The sequence below is a fragment of the Capricornis sumatraensis genome, chromosome 2 (genome assembly GCF_032405125.1).
Source record: "Capricornis sumatraensis isolate serow.1 chromosome 2, serow.2, whole genome shotgun sequence".
NCBI classification, from domain to species: Eukaryota; Metazoa; Chordata; class Mammalia; order Artiodactyla; family Bovidae; genus Capricornis; species Capricornis sumatraensis.
Window position 1 is genome coordinate 31,301,195 of NC_091070.1, and position 24,265 is coordinate 31,325,459.

The 24,265-nt window shown below is 42.8% G+C and overlaps 1 protein-coding gene across 1 annotated transcript in view; it reads right to left on the reverse strand.

Annotated features, from left to right (window-relative positions):
• DAAM1 (dishevelled associated activator of morphogenesis 1) overlaps positions 1-24,265 on the reverse strand; it is a 178,461-nt gene that overhangs the window by 21,730 nt on the left and 132,466 nt on the right. The window contains exons 9-18 of the mRNA XM_068963191.1: positions 23,841-23,907; positions 23,504-23,621; positions 22,727-22,865; positions 22,382-22,440; positions 19,174-19,361; positions 18,397-18,696; positions 17,982-18,089; positions 11,785-11,814; positions 10,625-10,731; positions 3,314-3,398 (exon numbers count right to left, since the gene is read on the reverse strand). Coding sequence (XP_068819292.1) covers positions 3,314-3,398; positions 10,625-10,731; positions 11,785-11,814; positions 17,982-18,089; positions 18,397-18,696; positions 19,174-19,361; positions 22,382-22,440; positions 22,727-22,865; positions 23,504-23,621; positions 23,841-23,907 — 1,201 coding nt within the window. The remainder of the gene's footprint in view (positions 1-3,313; positions 3,399-10,624; positions 10,732-11,784; positions 11,815-17,981; positions 18,090-18,396; positions 18,697-19,173; positions 19,362-22,381; positions 22,441-22,726; positions 22,866-23,503; positions 23,622-23,840; positions 23,908-24,265) is intronic.

Genomic DNA, 24,265 nt, shown 5'->3' on the forward strand with positions numbered 1-24,265 from the left:
GTCGCTAAGTAGTGCCTGACTCTTCGCAATCCCATGGACTGTAGCCCACCAGGCTCCTCTGTCCACAGGATTTTCCAGGCAAGAATACTGGACTGGGCTGCCATTTCCTTCTCCAGGGCACCCTCCAGACACCAGGATCGAACCTGCACCTCCTGCATTGGCAAAAGGATTCTTTACCACTGAACCATCTGGGAAGCCCATGATTTTTAGTAGGCAGGTGGATAGATGGTCTGAAATTCCAAAGAAATCTGGAAGACAAAGCTCTGGTGTGGGTTACAACATGCACAGATGTGAGTAAGGTAACCAGGGGTTCCATCAAGTGAAGAAAAGCAGGCCTTGAGAGAAGCCAGCATCGATGGGATGAGGACGAGAAGAGTGACCTTCACAAGAGGCAGCGGAGGGACCCATGTGGAGTTACAGGGCCAATGAACGAGGCGTTTCACATGGGCCAAGCGGCCATCGCTGTGACACCCACCAGTATATCAAGGAAGATAAGGACTGCAAAGTGTCCCCTGGCTCTGGCAACAAGGAAGTACAAATCCTCAGTGAGAACAGCTTTAGGGAGGCGAGGAAAAGTGAACAGGCTTTCAAGAACTGACTGTCAAAAGAGAGAGAGCACAGTAGCAAATGGGGATGGGCAGTCTTAAGAGGTCTGTGCATGTGAAGGGCTGGGACTTGAACAAGTTACATGTTGAGAGGGCGAGGTGGAAGACCTCGAAGAGAGGGGCAGGGTCCTCTGATTGGAAGGAAAGCATGGGCCAGAGCAGAGGCCAGGGGTCCCCTCTCCCCTCACAGGGTGGAGGGAAGAGAGGTGGAAGCGGACGCCAGGGAGTCCATAGGTTTGGCAGCCTTAGAGCGTCTAGGCATGGGTGTCCCCTTGTTCCAGTGGTGACACTGGATGGGACACACGTCTTCTTGTGCTTCCTCCATGCAGGAGGGAAGGTGGTAGGGCAAAGGAAGGAAGGAGCAAGGGGCAGCACAAGGCTTGCTTTTTCCCCTGAGTTTGAATTTTTACCTTTTGGAATTCAGTTCTAGTATCAGGGATACCCCATATCTGCCTGCTGAGTCCATACACCCCTGTTCAGGATAACACAAGCATTCTCTCTCTCTCTCTCTCTCTTTTGTTATTCACAAGGGCAACAGTGAGAGGCTGAGACTAAAGGCCTGGGCCTTCTCAAGGGAGAGTTGAGAACAGACAGTGTATGGACAGTTTTGAAAAGAATGAAGAGTCAGACAAACATCTGGTGATGAGGAGAAAGGTGTGCATCCCAAGAAAGAGTGACCTCATCTGAGATCTGATCTCAGCGACTAAAAGCAGCAGGAGAGGAGGGGATGAACTTGGCTCAGATGCAGACCATATTGAGTCGTAAAGGATGCGGTGTTCAGGCACAGGAAGGAGGGTTAGAGTAAGCAGGAAAAGAAAGAGCCTGGGAGATGAGCAGAGAGCATGACACTCAGAGCTCTCAGGAGAGCCAGGTCAGAAGTATCCCACTTGGCCAGAGTCTGCTTCAGTAGACTTCTTTTTCCCCTTGTATTTATCTGAAGTACATTCTATTTGCACTACAAGCTCTTTTGGCAAGCTTTAGAAATCCTTTCCCTCAAGGAGGAATTTTGCTGGATGCAATTTCACAGTAAACAGATCTGGTGGAATATTAAACATACAACCTTGTCGACAGAGGCTGAAGACCTAACGACCAAAGTGCCTTCTGCCTAGTTCTTCATGCTGGGTGAAGCAGTTTCTGGTGCCAGCATTTGCAAAGCAGGGTCACCTGGGGGCCGGGGAGGGACAGAGGGCAGTGGAGCTCCACTCTCAGGGGCAGAGGCTCTGTTTTGAGTGTTCTGAGAGGGAGAGGAGAGTAAGCAGAGGAGCTGCAAAATGCTCGAAAAAGGAATTTTCAGTTTAGGAATAGTTTGAAACTATTTATGCACAGAGCATCCTAACAGACTTGGAAACATAGTCATTAACTATTTTGGGAACTAAATCAAACCTTAAAAGGACAGCAGAAAAAGTTTTTCCACTGCTGAGTGTGAGGGTTTTCACCCCGGATGACTGCAGCTGCAGAGGTTTCAGGGAGGGGGGGGCCCATGGAGGTGTGGTGACACCGCACACGTCACTCCCCCCACCTCGTGGCTGAGGCCTTGGGGGAAACCAGTGAAAACAGGAGAGAAGGCACATGCAAACAGGCGCTCCAGCTGAAGCAGCCCACCGCCACCGGATCCCTGTTAGTGGAGCAAAACACCCTTTTCCCTTGCTCCTGGGAGCTGAGGTGATACCTCAGGCTCAGCCTGGAATCGTGATCACCTGTGTCCACCCATGACCTCAGGTGGACCTGGCTCTAAGAAACAGGTGGGGCCTTGTGACCAAACCCTCTTAAAACGTGATTCTGCGGCAGGACAAGGAGACAAGGAGACAGAACAGGATTAGATCACACAGAGACATTCCCACAAAGCACAGGAAAATTTAGGCGCAGACCAAGAGATAGGTAACAATCCCTGGGGTTATCTACCAGCACAATATTACCAACAGTATCATTTGGAAGATGAATGAACCAAGCTGCTGACAACACACAACACGGCTGGAGTGGCTGCACAGAGTGTGTTATGGAAATACTGCATGAAGAGAGGCTAGGGCACCACATCTGACTTGTTGCTTGGCCATAAAAAATTACAAATTATCTCCAGATCTCACAGACAAGGATGATTACTGACTGTGTTTACGTCTACGCTACACTTGCTAGCCCTGGCATTTGAATTTACTGCCATTTACAACACAAGAAGAGTCTGATACAATTTACAAAGACAGGACCCAGCCCCAAGAAGTGCACACCCTGCCTTATGACACACACGAGTGCCGATGACAGCGCCAGGGGGTTGACCGTGGCTTTTGTGGTTGTGGGAATGGTGAGCCAAGACCAAGACACAAATGTGTCAGGGATTAAGCAGTGATTCCGTTTCTGCAGGGCAGGCCATGATCTCACAGTGCTGAGATTCTCAGTATTCCGGTGAAACAGACACTTCCTACTAAAGCCAGTGGATTTATGTGACCTGCTGAGTAACAACTTGGTGGCAGCAGCGTGAGCGACAGACTCCGGCATCGAGGGTCCTAGGCATTTAACGCTCAGGACCGTAATTCTCACCCATCATTTTGAGGAGCAAGTCCTAGAGCCTCCTAACAGAGCCACATGCAACCCTGACCTAACCTCCTCTCCTGAGAGGTGAGGAAATTGTGTACTAACAACAACCAGGTCTCCTTAGTATCCCTCCCTGCCGAGTCTGGCATAACCTGTGCTCTGAGTGTTACCCAGCAGCTCACCTGTTCCAACATGTCCTTGGGCAGATCCTCCTGCTCATCCATGGTTAGAATTGCTCGTTTGATTTCATCATTGGATAATTTCAACCTGGAGAAAGAATGTTTTAATTTGTTGTGACTACTCAAGCTGATATTGCTAACAATTTAATACCAGATAACTCATTTTGCTACACCAGTTGCCAACCTTCAGGTACCATTTTTCTCAAAATCTCTCAGTGAAAAAAATTTTTATTTCCTGACCATGTTGCACCTAAAAGTAGTATTTTGAAATGGCTTTAACATTCTTTCTGGGCTTTGTAATGCTCTGCTGACACCAAGGACAAAGCTGTTAATGTTCTACCATTTAGCTTCCTTAAGCAAGGGATTGGAATATGAGAAGTAGGGAAAACACCCACGTACAACTATTTAATACATAATATTTATGAATTGCAGGTCAAAGAGGAAAATTAACTTTTTAACTTGATTATGTGTCAGGAGTGTTTAAGGTTTGCTCTCAAATTAAAAATGCATGTTGAGAATGTTATTGTTAAAAAATTGAATAGTTGATATACAAAATAACACAGAGGCGTGTTCATATATGTTAGTTCGTTTTGGATTCAAAATAACTGTGAAGATTTTTTTTTAATAGAGGGAGAAACTGAGGCTCATAATGGCTGAGTGATTTGCCCAAGGTCAAACGCATACAAAGGCACAGTATCTAACACAAACCCAACACTGTTGATTGCTAATCCCAAATTTTTTTTAACAAATAATGCTTATCTAGTTAATATCTCATAGGGAAGGATTTAAGCAAAAACTCAAATCCGATTTCTGTTTTCCTGTCTACCATTAATTCCTATGATTTACTGATTTATATGAAGGATTTATGTTTTGATTACGGCAGGACAACTAAGTGTTGAATGTGGAAAAAAGATGAAATTAAAACGTGCTTGTAAAAATATGTTTTTATTAGATATAACCAAAAGTCTTAACTGGGGCAAAAAATCTTAATCAGATTATTAGCTGATACAATAGGGTCATTCTTTTGTCCTGCTTATAAGCATCAGACCCAGACATATTTAAAAATTCTTACTTCCTTATAAGCTACCACTAAGGTTTCATATTAACATTATTTGATTCATTCTTGTTTATGATCTTCAAGAAGAATCACATTTAGGACAGAGGATAAAGACATAAACACACAAATATAGAGCAAGGCATATAGCCTTCATGTGTAACATTTGAAGGAAGGGGCTCTGGCATCAGACAGGTTGTAATCATGTCTTGGCTCTGACACTTCCTGGCCAGTGTGACCTTAGAAAATTTTTTTTCTTTAGCCCCAGTTGCTTCATCTATACAACAGAGATAATAACAACTATATATTTTTTTAAAGGATATTTTTTTGTGTATAAAGTGAAATAGCACATGCAAAATGGTTAGCAGTGTCTCACTACAGAAAGAGCACAATGAACTATGTATATTCTGCAAGGCAGATTTTTCCACCCAGGAAAAAAAAAAGCAGCAATACTTATATAACATTATTATTCAAGTGCAGCTATTTGATCAATAAGTAGGCTTATCATGAAACTTCCCAAAGTGCTCTCAGAGCCATTATTTCACTAGAGTTTTCCTCTCTGTCTATAGCACCCATTAGGCCCAGGAGTATTAAAAAAGAAGTCATGGTGCTTATTTTAAAGGTGCTTATTTTGAGATGTTTGGATGGCATCACTGACTCAATGGACACAAGTTTGAGCAAACTCCAGGAGAAGGTGAAGGACAGGGAAGCCTGGCTTGTTGCAGTCCATGGGGTGGCAAAGAGTTGGACATGATTGAGCAACTGAAACAAATGTTTGGGAGAATCAGATGATAGGCAGAAACACTCCACACAAAGGCTACCTATCCTCTCCCAAGAGGGCTGGATGAGTGCATGGGTGGCCACAGAGCCCATGAGGAGGAAAGGACCTGGGGAAGACACAGCTCATTCTGGACATTTCTTGTCTGTCCTTTTCTCTAGATTTTGACATGATCTTGTTAAAGATCCATCCTGCCATTGATACTGCATGTTGTTTCATGTACCAATAAAGGCCAATAGGAAGGAACGGATTGGGGAATCCTATTGTATAAATACTACTCTATTTTGTGCTTTCAAACCTAACTAGAGCACCTAGGCAACACGCCGATTTGTTCATGTTCTAGAATGAGACCTGTTCTCTTCCCTAGTCCAAGTTGTAGCACCATCATAACTCCTGGGCTATGGACAGAGACTCTGGACCAGACAGACTTCTCCAAGTTGATTTGGTCTGGAGACAATCATTTGCCAGGAACATGGTCACTAGAACATCATGATGTAAAACCATCCAACTTAAATGGCACAAATAAGTTAATTTGGCATGGGTGAAACATACAACAGGGGAAAACTCTATCCTGGCTCAAGATCTCCATCACATGGGCCCTGGGTAGCCCTAGATTTCAGGACACTAAAGACTCTTGAGTCAAGTGAGGGCAAAGACCATGGTGTAGCCAGCAAGGCCGAAGAAGCGGGATGAGGTAAGGTTGAAACTGCCATGAATGAAAACCAGCGGGCTGTGGAAACATCTAAAATTATGAGAAAACCTCCACTTATTTAAAAAAAGATTAGTTCTGTGTCCTTTTCACACCAACTGGGAGAACCACTTTATGGTGTCTTTCTGCTGAGTCCTTCTGTTTTCCATGTAAGAGAAAAGGGGTTGAACATCAAAGTGAGAACGATACTCGACATATCAGATTTGCATTTCATTAGCTCCCCGCATGGAGTGCAGAACTTCTTGCTTTTGAAATTGTATATATTTATGCTTTTCAACCCCCTGAGGCTGTCTGGACTAAACACTGGCACTAATTCATAACAATTTTGGTTTCTCTTAATGTGGCCCACAAAGAGACTTGAGACTTTAATGGCTAGTACTTAAGAAAATCTGCCTGTCAACATCCTGCCTTGCACGTGGCCTGTGGGAGCTGACAAAGCAGCTGTACCTTTGGGGAAAGAGGAGAGGGGTCTGGGGCCCTCTGGGAGGCTTCTCTAGGTTGCCAAAGAGTTCTTAGTATCATCTATCATCCACCGAATGAGCCACTAATCTCTGTAATTGAAGGACCCTACCAATCCTAAACTTTTAATGGCTTTGAGAGCTTGGCAGTGTTCTGGCATGCAGGAGGGTGGCAACTTGTGAGACACCCACTTCAACTTGCTCTGCAAGGCAGGAAACAAACTGGCCATTTAAAACTGGTATTTAACTCCACCTTGCTCCACTCAAGTATTTCAAAAATTCGCCAAGAGACCTGGAATATCCAGGTGCAATTAAACTAAGTTAAGGATGGGTGGCGAGATCAGTCTGAGCTCTGTTTCAGTGGATTTAAGCCCAATCCCTCCACTTTAAAGTAGCTTTTTGTGGTTTACTACACCCTAGCTGTCATGTTACATGAGCATCTGGAAGAAAAAAAAAAAAAAAAAAGAATGGCAGAATACGTCATAAAAGTGTATTTTAGGTGGGTTCATTTTGCAATATAAGCCAGCTTCCGAGATTTTTTGTTTTTCTTTTTGAAAGGAGAGGAGAGGTATGTTTAGGGAATAAAGGTGAGGGAACTGTAAGTTGCCACATGTCACCTATACACACACAGCAGAGCAGTTGGCTGACTCTGCCAGGGGCCTGAGGAACAATTCTCCAGCATACCACGTCTATTCCACTCACTTCTCAGGTTTATGACAGGTGGGATTTGCGGTGGCCGGAAGCAACCCACCTTCCAGACAGCCTCTTTCTGGGTGATGAGAGACCTTGGCCTCTCATGGTAAGAGCACGTGCACTTTCTCCCCTGCTTGGACCCTGAGATGAGGTGGGCTTTCCTTCCAGTTGACCTTTTTGGCTCCAGTTGAGGGCGTGGAACCTATGCCTGGCCAAATGGTCCATCAACTTGTGCAGTGTGTGGGTAAGCAAGAGTTTTTAAAGATAACCAAACACTGCAGACATGTGCACATTACAATACTGCCCACAGAATATGCCATGGGCTTTCGCTGTGGTGGAATCTGGTACAATGACTGCATTGCTGGAAATTAAATTCCCAGTCAGCAAGAAAAGACACAGAGAGAGGGTCACCAGACTTTGGGAATGCAATAAGCAGAAAAGAAAGGCAGTACGTGTGGAAAGGAGATCTTGACATCAGCTTGGAAACACTCCTACTCGTCCCCAGGCACAAAGTCAGTCTCCAAATGCTAGTGACAGTTTTTCTCTCCAGTCCGTTCCTCATCAGGTCTTAGCTGAGCAACAAAAAGAGCTTCCTGTCTGATGGCAGCCTGTGCCTTCGGCTCTTGACCCCTTCCAGCCTATCCTGCAAACCCCTGAGATCGAACTCAAAACCTTACTGAGACAGTGCTCTTCTCTGGAGCAAAAGGCTCTGGATCCCCTGGGAATATAATCGGGCCAGTGACTGAGGAGCTGCCACGTGCAGGCACTCTGTTAGTGCTTCTCGCACGCTGGGTTCTCATTTTTACTACTACTTTCATCACCTCCATTCTATAGACTGACTCTGGGTGGATTCAGGTTGTTACAAAAGCACCAGACCTGGGTCTCAGATGCTCCTGCCTGACCTAGTTTAATCCAAGTGAGAGACTGCGACCACAGAGCTCTCTCTACAGCTCTGCTTGAATGCGCGCCACCTCCCCGCCCCGCTGCCTCTGCTCCTGCGTGCCCTTGGAACTGCCTCCCACCGGCCCCCCCCAACCCAAGGCCCACTTTCTCAGGAATACCCTGCTGCTGTCCCCTCTCTCCCTCGGCTGGGCTCCCCATCTCCTTCCTGCCAGACCAGTCTAAGGCCTGCATTGTTCACAAGTCATCTTGCCTGTGGCATTTTTCTTCTCCAATTAGCCATGTGCTGCCAAAGGCAACAGTGCAATCCTAAGTCTTGGGACATCCTACAGCATCCAGCACAGTGCCAGGCAATTAAACACTCCAAAGTGACAACTCTAAGACAAAAAGCATCAAAGCATCAAAAGCATCTTTCCCATCCTTGAAGCCCCTTGCTCCTTTTGTGTGTAGTCATGCATCGCCGATGAAAAGGAAGAGTGAAAGCTAGGTAAACTGCTGAGTGGTTAAACAACTAAATAAAAAACAAATTAGTTCTGCTTTATTTCTTTTACCTTTAGCTGTCCTGTGCTTTCCTGAAGAGGGAGTAAAACTACTGAGCACTGAGCAGAAAAGCATGTGGTCCTGACTCCTCTGTGGCATAGAAGGTTTTAGACCCTGATCAATAAGGCCCAATTACCATAAGGGTAACTTGGTCTCACAATCAGCTTGTCACACATAATACATTTTCAATGTTATGTGCTCATTGTAATATTTATTCATTAAATTGGATATTAACAGATAATTTAACAGACACAAGACAAGTTCTTAGAATAGTCTACTAGAGAGTTTAGGCATATTCACATTATAAGTCACCTTAGCCTTTGACATTTTTGATGTAACAAAGGAATGCTGTACGACAAATATGAAACAATCCCTCCAATAATGGGATGGGAAATTTGCCAGAAAGAGTTGTAACCTTATCTATAACTAGTGTAATTACCCTCGGTGGCATCTTGTACTGAGAATGATCTGTTTACGAGGAACTGAGTCACAGTTAGAGCTCTTAAATACTATAAAAATTCAGAGTGATGGCTCTCTTTGCCAAGTTGTTTTTAAAGGGCTCTTCTATACTGCAAAAGCACAAAATAGAGGGGGAAGTTCTAGGGTTTTAAAAAAAAAACTCTCTCTAAATTTTCATTTAATTTTGCTATCAAGTAAAAATGTTACTTGTAAAAAGAAGTTGTAATAAAACAAATTGTACAGTCTATAGGAAAAAGTATGTAGACCTTCAAAACTATCTTCAATAGTGTCTTCCTAAATACAAGTGGGGATAAACACAGGGCCTGGCCATTTACACAGCTTCTAGCCAGGTGCAGAAAAGTAAGAGCTAATAGGATGTTTCATATTACCTCAATAGTTGTATTAAAACTCAGGGGGGGTCTTGCTGCTGCTGCTAAGTCGCTTTAGTCGTGTCCGACTCTGTGCGACCCCAGAGACGGCAACCCATCAGGCTCCCCCGTCCCTGGGATTCTCCAGGCAAGAACACTGGAGTGGGTTGCCATTTCCTTCCCCAATGCATGAAAGTGAAAAGTAAAAGTGAAGTCGCTCAGTCGTGTCCAACTCTTTGCGAACCCATGGATTGCAGTCTACCAGGCTCCTCCGTCCATGGGATTTTCCAGGCAAGAGTACTGGAGTGGGGTGCCATTGCCTTCTCCGAAAGTAATATACATCTACCAAGCTTCAATTTCTCTTTCTCTAAAAGAAACATTTTCTCCCTAAAGTAATATACATCTGGCTATTAATCAAGCTTCTATGCTGCAAACCAAGCAGCAGTGCTCTGTGTTAAATTTACTCTTAAGACTATGTGAAAAATAAGAGCTACTACTTTCCATCTTCACTCTTCCTGAAAGAGAAGTCACCTTGCACCAGCCTCGATACAGATTTAACATTCTTTCCAGAGTGTAACCAATGTGACTTAGATTGTACAGAATGCCCCAAACTTCAGGGTTCTTTACATTTTCCTTCGCCTCGTTAATATTAGGTAACTCTGCCTAATGTGAAAGTCCTTTTTAGAGAAAAGATTCAGAAAAGCTACTTGAAATGCCCAAGACCAGCTGACACATTCCCTGAAGCTATTTATAGTCGGATTCCAGGCTCCCAAATTTCTTTTTTTCAAGCTCTAGGACCATGATGGTTCATCAATTATGAAAAATACTTTTGAACAGGGCTGAACTGGATAAATTAGCATTTTACTGAAGTTTATTGACATATTTTTAGTCATAAAAATGTTCACAAAGAACATGAAATAATATAATCCGAAGTATAAAAGGGTGACTTAAGAAGCAAAATGAAACAAAGAGGCTTCAAGGTGGGTACTGAGTCTGTGACAGTGTTACTTCAATGGCCAAAGTATTAATAACTCTAAAGCCAAGAAGTATAAATAACATTAAAGTCCATTTTACAGGCTCACTGGAATAACCAAGCAAAACATTGATTTCAGATGGTCTGCTTTTTAAACTTTAGGAGTCTGTGGAAATTAAACCCCAAGAAAGAAGGCCCCAACTCTGACATATCCCATGAGGGAAAGTAAACACTAAGAGCCCTCTTCACCTTGGACAGAAGAAACTCGGAGAGCTGACCCTCAGTAGAGTCCAGGTAAAAGAACGAGTCCAATCATGTGGTTTGGGGCCACATGATAGAAAAGCTGGTCCTACCAGAAATGTTGAGACAATATCAACAATACCTCGAGAGAAGGATGTTGCAATTCTGAGCTCTCCGACCATCGATCACCGAAAGCTCTCTGACTTTAAGTTTGGAGCCCAGTGTGTCATCAATGGCATCTGCTTCTTTCTATAAAGAGCAGGAAAGAAATCCATCAAAGTCAAACAGGGACATTCCGACTTCAGACACACAGTTTTCCTTTATATTTGCTGTTTACACATACACACGCACAGCTGAGATGGTGAGGGGAATTAAGCAGGGTGGTGGGACTGAAACAAAGGCTAAAATCTAGTTGACAAAGGAAAATAACAAGAAAAGCTGACCACCCACATTTGAAAAAGCATTATTTGGAAGAACAAAGTGCTTCTAAGTTGAAGATGCATAAATTATCAATGAGCGCTACCCTCCTTTTGTCCCCCAAATCCCAGTGGAGAGCAGACAGAAGGACTGTCACTATGAATCAAGCTCAGCTGAGGCGTGCCACTGCCGTTCCAGCCATTTGCAGGGCCCATTCACCCCAGAACCATTTGCATCCCGAATACTCAGAAAGCTGAACAATAAAACCTCCCAAACGTCTTCATGTGCAATAGGAAGCTCCCAGGCCCAGATGGTACCTTTCATTACCCTGGAGCCTGATGGACAACAGGGAGTGTGCAGTTCAAGGCATTAGTTCAATTTACTTCAATTAACAATAAAACACTACTTGCACACTCTGCTGCTGTACAGAAAGCTGTGAGCAAGGAAGGCCATAATTTATGGTGGAAGAGGCATAAGGCAATTATACATACAATATCTTTTGAGTAAACAGAGCGTCAAGGTAAAAACAGACTGATTTGATATACGGCGAGTCTGATTTTTTGAAAGGTCAGGATCAATTTAAAAAATAGATCATGACATTTAAAAAACATAAGGAAACCAAACAGTTCTGGAACTGGATAATAGTTAAGGAAACAAAGGTAATATGGAGTCTATATTAAGAGGCAACATGTGACCAAACTATTTCATATTGTGCAGAGATTTCAGGCATACTGCTAAATATTCAGTGAAGAGTTGAAACACAATGTGGAATTAACTAGACATTGCATTACCCTATCAGAAAAAAACCCAGGAAAACCAAGACATTTTGAGCTATAGTGAACCAAGGAGTTATATTAAGCCAGGTGGAGGTTTTAGCTCACTTACCTGCTTGGAGTTACTGTTCACAAAGAAATCCTACAGCCATGGCAGAGGCATGGAAAAAGCAAATAAGATACAACGAGTTCAGAAATCACAGCAACACACAGGAAAGTCAAGGAAATGAGTGACACCGGGTAAGAGGTAATTTATGCCCCAGGAGCAGCAATGAGAGTTGATGAAGACGAGAGTCTGGCTGAAGATACACTGACAAGGAGGGTACTAATAAGCATTCAGGTTCAAGAGAGAAGACAGCAGGTGCTATACACAATTTTCAATGGTGGCAAATCAAATTCAGATACGAAAGGACTTAAAACACCCCCAAATGAGTTCAAGTTGGGGAAGGAAAAACAATCCTCTTTGAAAGTACCATTGGGGTCTATGTAATTAACATGACAACTGAAGCAGAAAATATGGATCAATTCCATCAACTTGAGGAAACTACTTCCAGCAAAAATTTTTTTTGAGTGGATAGAATAATCTTCTGTCTTCTTGTGTCATGAGGAAGAATGAAGAAAAGAAAAAAGACAAGTTCAACAACATAGGTCAGTAAAACCAACCCTCAGTATAGCTTGAAAGTCCAAACAATGCCTGTGCATGCTCTGGGAGGTATGAGGAAAAAGAGAATTTCCAATTAAGAGGCAATAAGTAATTCATGGGCTACAGAGTCATTGGTGGTCCTGTCCCCATTGCCTCAGGACTGTTGTTCATGAGACAAGGGCAACAGTCTTTGTTTAAAATAGTTCATAGAAAAGATTTGGAGTGAAGGAGAGGTAGTTGACATGTTATGAGAAAGTCACAGCTTTCTTTGCATATTTTTGCCATGATGGCATGAATAAAGCTTCGGTGTGCAAAATACACCCAGCTTTCGGGCCAACTACTTGCACAACCAGCATTTACTCAGCAGATTCCTGAAGGCCTCATTGGTCCCGGCAGCACTGCCAAGGCCAGTTTCACACAGATGAGCTGTTTCACATCGTTCTTCGATTGGGAAACAACACGTATCCTCCCCTGGCTCCACCCATACAAGGAGGGATTACTCTTATGGAATGGCATTTAAAAAAATAAATTGATAACCACACGAAACCTTTCTTTCCTCTGATGTCACAGTTTTATTTTGTCCCTGTTGTAACTGTCAAGTTTTTTACCCTGAAACTCCTCAGGACTCTTTCCCTGTAAAAGGAGTTTCTCTGTTCAAGAGCAGAAAAAACTCCAGTGTAGTGAACTGCATGAGGTCATCTTACCCTACTTTTCATTCTTAAAGAGACAGGTTGCAAGCTGGATTTATACACCACTCTCCCTGTCTGGCCTTCAAAGAAGAAACTTGTATGAAGCCCTCTGTAACTCATTCTCCCCAAGTTCCCAACGTCAAGAAATTAAGACCTCTGACTCTACTGTAGTGGGCTACAGAACCAGGCCTCTAGCATTTGCTGGGGAGGTGACTTGGGGCTCAGTTTCACTATCTGTACAACGAAGTAAACAACTGGATTACTATTGCAAGGATTAACTGTGATAACGAAGATATGGTATTTTGTATAGTACCTGTCACATATTTATGAGCTCCACACTTGGAAGCTGTCATACATTACAATTATTTTACCTTTCAAGACAAATGATCAAGTCCATGTCTTTGCCTATTGCTCTGCTTCTCAGTTGAGCTGAAGCACAGTTGGTCAAGATCTCCTGTTTATAACCAGCAGCAGCACTAAGTGTAACAGTTAATAGCGAAGTAATTTATCTTATCTTTTGCAAGGTGAGGATGAGGAATGCCATGGGAGAGTTTGGCTAATTGGAGGTCTTGAGATTCCCCCTTTTTAAGAATCCTTTAATCATCACATTGTAAATAAAATCACAAAGTTGGAAAATGTTAAAAATAATTATGTTTCCCGGTTTATTTCAGATAAGTTGATATTCTCTTTGAAACTAAATGATTCACTAATTGGTTTGGGCCAAACATGACAGGACTGTCTACATTTGGCTCCACCTAACAGGATGCCTGACTTTTCCAGATGATTTTTGGTACAGGGATTAGGATTTGGAAAATAAATAGGAAATCAGAGCTTGTATTTTCAGGAACCAGTGCTGATAAATTCCTAGAGATAGGGTTTCACCATGTAATAATAACTCACCATTTTATAGACAAGGACAACTTTTACATGAATGGTTCTTAATCTTTCTGAGGCTGAGATCCCTTTGTAATTCTGATAAAAGCTAGAGATCCCTCTCCAGAGAAATGCATGCACTAATATTTAAATAAAACCCTGCATTTGATGAACTCTTACCATGTTGTCCAGCTATAGAACTTCTACCTTCTACTGCGGAACTAAGAAAAACCACTATTTATAGTTTTTACCTTCTGCCTTCATGTGCCATGGCTAAAGATCAAGCTTATTGAATCGATGTCCTAAACCATATAATTGTTCAATGTTAGAAACTAGATATACAGAATAACAAAAAACGTCAAAAGAATAAAAAAGGAAATTTCTTTGCCCATCCATAAGATACATCAGAAGATACCACGGAATATTCCAAATGGGACCCCAAGAATGACCCCAACAACTTGTATATTACACGTTAGGGGGAGAGTCAGATTCTAAGCCTAGGAGAGTGGTTATCTTTTGTTCTCTGTCAGAGCAAAAGGCTTTGAAATATTATGTGCTAATAATAGAACTATGAAGAAGGGGTGTCCCCAGGCAGAGTGAAGAAGAGGAATGGAGACAGCAGTTGCTCATTTGTTGTGACAGAAATACGTCTTCCTTTCGACGTAGTAACTTCAGTTCATTTTCACTCTACCAACTGCATAGATAGGGAGAATGAATTTATAACATCTCAAGATGAAATTTCTCACAAAACGAAGATAAATAGTTCAAATGTATCTGAAATAGTGCAAATATGCCATGTGCTACATTATGTGTTAAAATAAGTCTTTTGTGGCTGGCTTAGAAATCATGTGTAATACAGTTTCAGTGAGGAAAAGAGGTTCTGAGATTTAGGACATTGACTTTTAAATGAACTTCTGGAATGTGAGCAGGGAAGTAACTGCATGCTATTAAATTTCATTTCGTGTGGCACATAAGCTTACATATTCAGTTCTGCACACCTTTGATATCCACACTGGAAAAAAAAAAAAAATCCTGAATAGAAATGGTCTTGTTCTTAAAATTGGAGTTAAAGACAGTATAAATATCTGTTCAGTTTTTAATGACTCAATATTTCTCATATCAACAGGGCATATCGTGTGTGTGTGTACATTTATATATATAAAATCTCTCCTAAATGCCATTAATCAGTGTTCACCTAAATTATAATAAACTGAAGCTTAAAATTTTTTTTCAAAATCTTACTCTGTGTAGTGTTCCTGTTACATGCACACAGACAATGGTATTCATGTACTCTTTGCCTCTCTGAGAAATTTACTTGGTCACACAAGTGGCTGAAATCCTGAGAGCTTGGTCAGGGTTATATAACTCTGGAAGGAAGAAAGAGAAGATATTACAGGGAAAAAAAAAAAAAGGTTCCCAGTATTCATTTGGGAGTAGAAAAGAGAGCAGTTCCAGTGTGATAACAATTATACAGAGCATTGCCAAGATTAAAATAAAAATGCTTAGGTTTTTGACTCTGCCATTAGTTACAAGATTAGGGGACATAATGACAGAAACCCTGTTTCCTTTATCCCGTGTGCTCCTAACTAGACTGCTTTCATCTTTCAATTTTCTGTCTTTCAACATTCAATAAATTCAATGGAATGGTTGAAATTACCTTCACTTGGGAAACACATTTATGGTTTAAAAATTCCCATCTCATATTCTTATACCAAGAGGAGAAACATAACTTGAATCAGCTGAGCAAGAGTGCTGAAAATTTTCTCTGGGAAGCACTCTTGGAAATGTCACAAATGATTCTACTTACCAGTCTACGACTTAGTGTTAACTGCAACTGAAATGTTCTGGTCTAGCCTGACTGGCATGACTACTGATTACTTAAACAGCAATTGGTTGCTAGGAAACAATTACCCAGTTGCTAGGCTTTCTGCAACCCTGTCTCTTGGAGCTCTTGAGAGCTGTCCACATATTTGTCCCAGAGCATTTTGGCAGCATCCTTCTGCACCTTCTGCTGAAAGGCAGTTAATTATGAGTCTTGTAAACTTGGGTCTTTCAACCACCTGCCTTCACAGTAAATGCGATCCACAAGCTCAGACTTGAATCGCATCATTTGAAATAGATGCTGTTTTCTCTTCCTTTTATTTACTTCGCTAAGTTCCCAAACCTTCATCTTAGGCAACCAGAATGCACCAGTATTAATGACTGAAACTGAAGTAGGGAATCAATGGAATGCACGATGAAGTCAGAAGATTTTTTGAATCTACTGGAAACTGGCTAAAATGTCCTGAAGAGCCCAGAATAAACCTTCCTGGGATAGCAGAGAGAGAGAGTGTGTGTGTGTGAGAGGGCGGAAGAGGCCTGTTGTGACCATTCTGCAGTGAGTCTGGTGCAAGTACCTGCCATGCAAGAGCTCTCGACACATCCTTTGTTTGGCCCTTGAAAGAAAAGGTTGCTTTCAGCTGGACAATGTCCTAGCTTCTTTTTCTTCATTTTCCTTCATTTGGCCTGTATGACATTGCACAAGTTTGCCTTCATACTTTGGTGGAGGCCAGGTTGAGAGCTCCTGTTTTGGAGTCATGCGGTCATGGCAGGCAACCGCCTGCATTTTTATACTTTATTAAAATAGCATAAAGGGTACCACAAGGAAGTGTTCCCTCACCTAAGGGAAAATATTCTAGCTAAAAGACATACTACTTTTCCTTCTCAATTTTAGTTTCATCAAAGGCCATTTTGAAAAAGAAAACCCTCAGATGTTGTTTCTCTCCAGCCTCAGTCCCTATTCTCCCTCAGGGCTTCGCAGTTCTGTTCTGAGACACTCTTTCTTGGGAACCAGGCCAAGCCTCAGCAGACTAGGAAGTCTGCTGCTTGTCTAAGGATGCTCCACCCTGGGCGTGATTCACGCAGGAGGTAAGGGCCTCCTGGTAAAGCCTGAAGAAAGCCCCTGCACAGACGCCTGGCCTCTGCCTCTTCCTGTTCAAGATGCAGTCTGTGCTCCTCCTCAGCCTTTCTCTCCCCCACTCATTCTTAGAGCTTTTTCCCTTATGCTCTGGGACTCACTTTTCCCCTTCCCAGATCTCCCATTGACTAAGACCCCACTCCACATTTTCCTTGTTTTTCTGAGACTCTTGCCACCAAGCCACTTGGCTGTGAACTCTACTAAGATGCCCTCTCGAGGAGTGAGGTACCACACAGATGTGACCAGGGCTCACGAAGTGACGCTGCCTACTCGGCCACATCAAATCGCACGTTCTCACAACCATCACATCGCTCACTTTTCAGAAGCACCTCAGGTCCTGTCTGTCCCATTGCCATCTCCACAGCCTTCACGGCCCCGCTTCTGAACTGATCACGCTCCTGACAGAGTAAAAACTTCCCCCTAGGTTCTATCAAGCTGCCAACTCAGTCACTTCCCATCTCCCAGACTTTTGAAGATTCCTTCTACTCAACAGCCCTATCACAATGTCCTACTGTATAACACAGGGAGCATAGTCAATACCCTGTTGCAAACCATAATGGAAAGGAATCTGAAAAAGAATAAATATATGCATAACTGAGTCACTCTGCTGTACAGTAGAAATAAAACACAACATTGTTAAAAAAAAACAAAAAGAAAACAAAAATGTCCTAGAAATAAACAAGGCAGTCCACTTCTGATAATAACCCCTTGAGATATATATGTGTAACTAAAACAGCTTCAGAAATGAACACTGGGAGGTAACACTACAAGTTAGGTGATTCTTCTACTAATATCTTCACCTGGCGACCCCTTTGACTAAGCGCAAGTGACAAGAAGATCCAGACTCCTTCCACCAGTGGAGACAAGGTTTAGACACACATCAGAATATGATTCTCTCCAACAAGGAGCTTGTATGCCTTCAACATGTGCACGCATGCACACACACACACACACACACACACACAGAGGCACCTAGTCACACATGCAGCCCCAAGTGTTATGCTATTTACAGGAACATTTCAGGGTAGACCAAACGGCCTAGACTTAAGATGCCCATCACAGTATGGTTAAGGCAGATGGCCCAGGGATTATGCACAAGAACATGACCTTCTTAACTATTTTAGCATCTGGAGGGCACAAGCTCTTACCTGTTGTCTTTGATAAGCAGAGAAAGTTCTTTCCAGGTCTTCAAGATCTAGAACTTTGAAGACTTTTGTATCATCAATTTCGGTCCATACTGTTCCTTCCAGTTTGTTCTGCAAACATCAAGTTAATAAGTGCTGGGGTTTATAGTTAGACACAAAAAGAACAGATGCAGTTATTTTTTCAAAAAGTGCTGCTCTCCTAAATTTTTCGCTTACCAGATGCTCAGAATGAGCTGGCTTTAAATAACATGTCATTTATTTCAGAAGCTTTATCACTTAAATATCTGAGCTAGTAAGAACCCCAAGTCTGTGTGAGAAAATGAAACCATTGGACAGCCAAGGCTGTCTTCCTGTCAGGGACAACATGGTAGGCTGCTAATGCTGTCCATGAGATGGCAAATGTAAACAAATGGCTTACCTCAGGCAGCTTCGACCAATTGAAGGATTTCAGGGCATTTGTGGGCTGAGGAATGTTCTTCTTCTTGAGTGCCAGACCCAGGGGGGCACCAGGAGGTGGCATGATTCCCCCCAAAGGAGGAGGCCCTGGGGGAGGAGGGGGGCCTCCTGGGGGGAGGGGAGGAGGCGGAGGAGGAACCATTCCACCTGGCAGAGGTGGGGGTGGTGGGGGAGGGAGGAGAGACCCTGGCACAGAGGAAGGAAAGGGTCCCCCGGGGGCTCCAGGTGAGGATACACCGGGGAGTGAAGCACAGACAGCCCTCTGAAAAATAAAAGTAGGAAAAGGCAAGATCAATGGGAGAAGTAAATTCACTGGACAATTCTGAGAGTCTGAAACTCTGCCTAACATGTCTGTTATAGGGAAATTCACACATCCGAGACTGTGGGCTTTAAGGGGCAGTTGAGTCGAATGGACTTGTACGTGGTGCTCTACGTCTCTCACTACTGGTACCATCCTCCAGTTTGGTTTTCATGATAACAAGTTTTCATTTTAAGAAGCTACCATGATTTTCTCACTCTTGTGAGAGGATCTGCATTGGTGAACGAACACCCCCAACCATCTCTGCTAATGTGCAGGGTGAGCAGAGGCAGCAGGTTGTACAACCACTGTGATGGGTCAGGAGAAGGTTCAGGCTCTCTCCCTGCCCACAGAGCTGACTGCCTAAGGATGGGGCTCCGGGCGGAGTGAGGCACAGCCACTGCCCAGCCAGGGAGACCTGGCCCTGGGCCTGGGCCTTACCCTGCTGAGCTCGTGCAGCTGGGCCGTGAGGTCCGCCACCTGCTGCTTCACTTGCTTGTGCTCGGTGGTCTCCTTCTCCAGTTTCTCTTTCATTTTATTTAAGGTCTGCATCATCTCTTCCTTCTCCTGGGTCTTGGCATCGCATTCTCGCTCTTTCTTTTCCAACTTCTGTTGTAACTCATTGTGCTCTACACAGGAAAACAATTGGACATGAAAATGGTGTACTCCTCAAAGCTGAAGCATTTTTCTCCAAACAGAAAATTGACTGAGGTTGACTGGGAGGCTCTTTATTAGGCACATATCATTCCTCTTCTCCATTGAAGGGAGCAACTCATGGGCTCAGTGGTGCTCGTGCTTGGAGGGGCCTTTGCATGAACAACTTTTATCAACTGCATCTGTAAAAGGCGGAAGAGGCCCTCCAGTCACAGTGTCAAACAGGGGACACAAGCATGGGCAACTATCTGTGGAGGTGAACACGGCCTGCTTGGTATTTAATTCAGAATTCTGTCCTAGAAATGGCCCTTTAAGTCACCTAATGGAAAGTGACTATTAATAGGACTTCTTTTCACAGCTTAAAAATGGGAATGAGAGAAGGCCAGTGTTCATTAGCTAGGTTCGCTGGCTGAGGTCCAACTAGTGGAGGGGCTGAAAGGGAGGATCCTGCTCTGGGAGGAAATGTGGCTGCGGGGTTTGTCCCAGTGTGAAGCCATTGCTCCCACTCCCCTCGAGGGCCCCCTGGACTTGAAGTGCCGTATGCTCTGACATAACAATTATTAAAATTTGGGAGGGCAAATTTTATCATCTCAGCATTAAACACCTTCAGGGCAGGATTACCTGCTGAGCATGAGAAACGTAACAGAAGAAAAATTTTAGCTCTTAGCTGTGGTTCCACTGACTCTTCCAGTCCTGCTATCATGGAACAATGCATCCCATTCCGCATGTTTGCTTATGCTGCCAGCACACCTGCTGACTAGCACTGACAAGAGTGACGCTCTTTGGAAAAGAGGACTAGTGAGGTTTAGGCTGCACATTTTTATTTCAAATACTTGGTCCCAATCCCTAGTCTTTTTATATCAATAAACCTTCTAGAGAGAGAACCCACTGGGACAGAGCTATACAGAGTTGGGCTCTGTTTCTGAATTTGATAACACATTTAAATGCTTGCTTTCTCTGTCTCTTACTTTCTCTCTTCTGAGTCCTCCAAAGTCAGAGTTTGCAGAGAAGGGTTCAAGTCACTAAACTCCTTGGATTTTACCAGCCTTGGAGTTAAGATAACCATCAACCTATGTCTACCTCTCTACGCATGCTTCCCTGACTTCTTCAGCAACATCTAAAAACTACCCCACTGTATCTCCCTTTCCTCCTCCTATCTCCAGTTCATTCCTCGTTGACAACTGTTTAAGACCTGACTTCCTATCACTGGTCACTAGCCTTTGACAAATCTGACCAAGCCTCAGAACCACTTGAGAAACTAACATTTCAGAACCCCCGGATCCCATTGCAGGAGTCTATTCTATAGATCAGGGACAGGGCTTGGGAACTTTCTCTGACTGACCTCAGCCATTTCCCCTAGTACCACCTCAACTGCCTAAATCCCACAAAATTTTCTACCATTTATTGGTGGTGGTTTAATTGCTAAGTCATGTCCAAGTCTTCAGATGCCATGGACAGTAGTCAGCCAGGCTCCTTTGTCCATAGAATTTCCCAGGCAAGAACACTGGAGTTAGTTGTCATTTCCTTCTCCAGGGGATCTTCCTGACCCAGAAATCAAACCCACGTCTCTTGCATTGTAGATGGTCTCCTGCATTGCAAGAGCCATCAGGGAAGCCCTCTACCATTCATTAGGCAAATAATAAATGCCAAGCTCTATGCTAAAGTCCTTGTATTTCTCATTTAATCTTCACAACAACCCTATTAGGTTCAAGCTTGACTTTGCAGAGACAGACTGGAGGAGTAAAGGACTTAGCCTACTCACATACCAGTCAGGGGCAGTCTGAGACTCAGACCCAGAGCCCAGTATAGCACCTGACCTGGCAGCCATTCAGGACATTCCTGCCACTTGAGTGACTCCCAAGCTTATGTCCTAAGTACTCTCTTCAACTCACACACCTGAGTCTCCAGGCTTCAGGGTATATCCCCAAAACTTCACTCATTCATTGACCATCTTCTCTGCTGTAACTCTCTCTTTACCCTACAAGTTAGGGTAAACCAGTGCCTCTATTCTTTCGGTAGAAGTTTCTGGAATTAACTTATAAAAATGTATGTGCAACCCCACTTATTTAAGACCAATCTGAATTCATATGAGGAACCCATAATAAAACAGAACTTCCTATTCTGTATTTTCCAGCACCAGTGGTGAGACTGCTTTTCTGCTCAATGGACAAAATGTGATATGAGGAAAGGAAATGCTTTAGCATCTGCGGACTAGCTTTTCAACACACTGAATATCGGGGTGAGTGCTACTGTATGTCACTGGTATGAATGCATCACTTGGATAGGGAAAAGGAAGTCAATGTACCAGCATAATGAAAGAGTAGTGGCCAGGAGTATGACTGTTTTCTCAAAAGGTCCAATTTTAACTCGCTAATTTTGAAGGAGGAGAAAAGTTCCATCCATTCTGTGAGTTGTTGTCATGGTGATGGGCATGACCCCCAAGTTACTTGATGCTAAGTGTTGATATCAAAGACATATTGAGGCACTCATCAATAGCTGGCCTGTTAACATTTCACAACATGTACGTCTACAATGGTCAGTGATTTTCTGCATGATTTCTCTTTTTATAAGGCCAAATTAAGATCAAATGGAGAATTGGACTGCTGAGACCAAGTGGCTTGAACTTTGCTTTTAAAATTCTGGGTAATCCCTGGGTGTCCCTTATTATATTTCTTAAAATCCAGTGTGCTTTAAAGAGCAGTTATGAGGAAGGTTGGCATGAACGGTAGTTAAGAAAATCTGAATTAATGAATACTGAACAGCACATGCTTAAAAAAATGCAGATGATTATAATAAAAGGATAAAATATTGAGGAATCAACATGACAACTAAGATAGTCTGATTCAAGAAAAACTAGGCACTGCCCTGAAGACATGATGGTGGGGAAAGGCTGTTTATGCACCAATGTCAGTAAGAAGCATCAATGCAAATTTCTAAAATATACAGTAAGGAGAGCTAGCTGTCCAATAACCAGCAACACAACCTCATCATTTACCTTTTCTCATTTTTTCTGCTTGTTCTTTCCACTGCTTAACTTCATTTTCATTAACCAACCTGTATAATAGTTAAAGGAGCATTCATTACAAAAAGCACAAAAGACCGACTGCTAAATGCATGCTCTCTAGGTACAAAAACTGTTTAACACAAAGCAAGTCCTCAGCATGCTTGAGACCCATTTTAAATCCAGAAGTTACACACATATATTACATGTATACATATAGGAACTCATATCTGACCTCCAGAACACTTTAGTTCTCCCAACTGCTATTTTGGAGTAAGATAAAACAAATATCTTACATTGTTGCTGATATCTCAAGGGCAGCAAAAAGAAGCAACTTACATCCTGACGACATTCTTGATATTAAAGTTTTCCAAAGGTGTGGAGTCAGGGTCTTGACCTTTGTCATTCTGAATAACTATCTGCTGTATAATTCTATCTAGCAGTAGCCAGTACTGAACTGTGTTGCCACTTCTCTTGTCTAAAAAAGAAAAGAACAGTGGAAATACTTCAAGTGGTTTCAAAACTTTAATGAATATTTTTCAACAGGGGCACCCACCAGAGTCACAGAACCAGACAGATGTTTACTACCCTTCCCAAATATCTGGAATCTGACACTCAGTGATCATTGATCATTTACATGATTGAGAGGTATTTTTATCCCCTTCTACATGTGTTGTAAGGCATATATTAATTTTTAAATTCAAAGTGAGGTATAATTCATTTTATTCTGAGAGCTTTACAACACCCCTTAAACTGTGCAACAACTTTGCTGTTGTTGTTTAGTCACTAAGTCATGTCCGACTCTGAGACCCCATGGACTGTAGCCCACCAGGTTCCTCTGTCCATGAGAATTCCCAGGCAAGAATACTGGAATGGGTTGCCATTTCCCTCTCCAGGGATCTTCTGATCCAGGGATCGAACTTGTGTCTCCTGCATCGGTAGACCAGTTCTTTACCCCTGAGCCACCAGGGAAGCTCGCAGACACACTGGGCTGTCACAAAACCAAGGTTTGGAAACCCTGGTGTGCACCCAACCTAAGCTCCACTGTTCAGATGACAGAGACCTCTGAATGATGTCCCAACATTCACAAACAATGTAAATCACAAACACACTCACAAGGCATTTGGAGGCAGTGGTGCAAGATGGACATGAAGTGAGGGTAAGCTTCACTGTGGGTGAGCCTCTTCCTGGTCAGCTCAAACATCTGAGTAGCACTTTTTGTGTCTATGTGAACCTGTTTCATATACAAAAGAAATCTGAATCAAGCATTCAGGTTCTTCAATTCCTACAGGGTAAGGTAAGCAAATCCAAGGCAAACAGAACCTAATCCTGCCACTTAGGTAGCAAAACAGAAATGAGATTTTGCTCTTACATTACACAACTCTATGACACATTACAACAGGGAAATTTGTGAGCTGCTGAGTCAAAACAGAATAATTGTAAGTATACGTACCAGTTCAAATCTTTTGGCAAATTCTAGCTCATCTTCATTTCGGAGCATTTCAAAAAAATCTAAATGCCTGAAAGACAGACAGTGTACTAAAAGTAGAACATCCTATAAACACAGGTACATAGGAATCAGGACATAAATACTAAGACCTTTCCTAAAATTTCAGAGATATCTCTAAAAGAAGTATCACAACAGAATTAGAATGCCTTCCCTTAACTATGTGCTAAGGAAAAAAGACATCATGTATCTGAAATGAGATCGTTACAAGAGACATATCTAAAAGCCTAGGAGGCCTGGCATGTAGAAGACAATTCATAAAAGTTTACAATCCAAAAGCAACCAAGTCCAGATTCTGCTCACAGAACCTCTTCATGGAAAAGTAAGTCCGTATAAGTAACTTGCTTGACCACTGAATTAAAGATCACAAA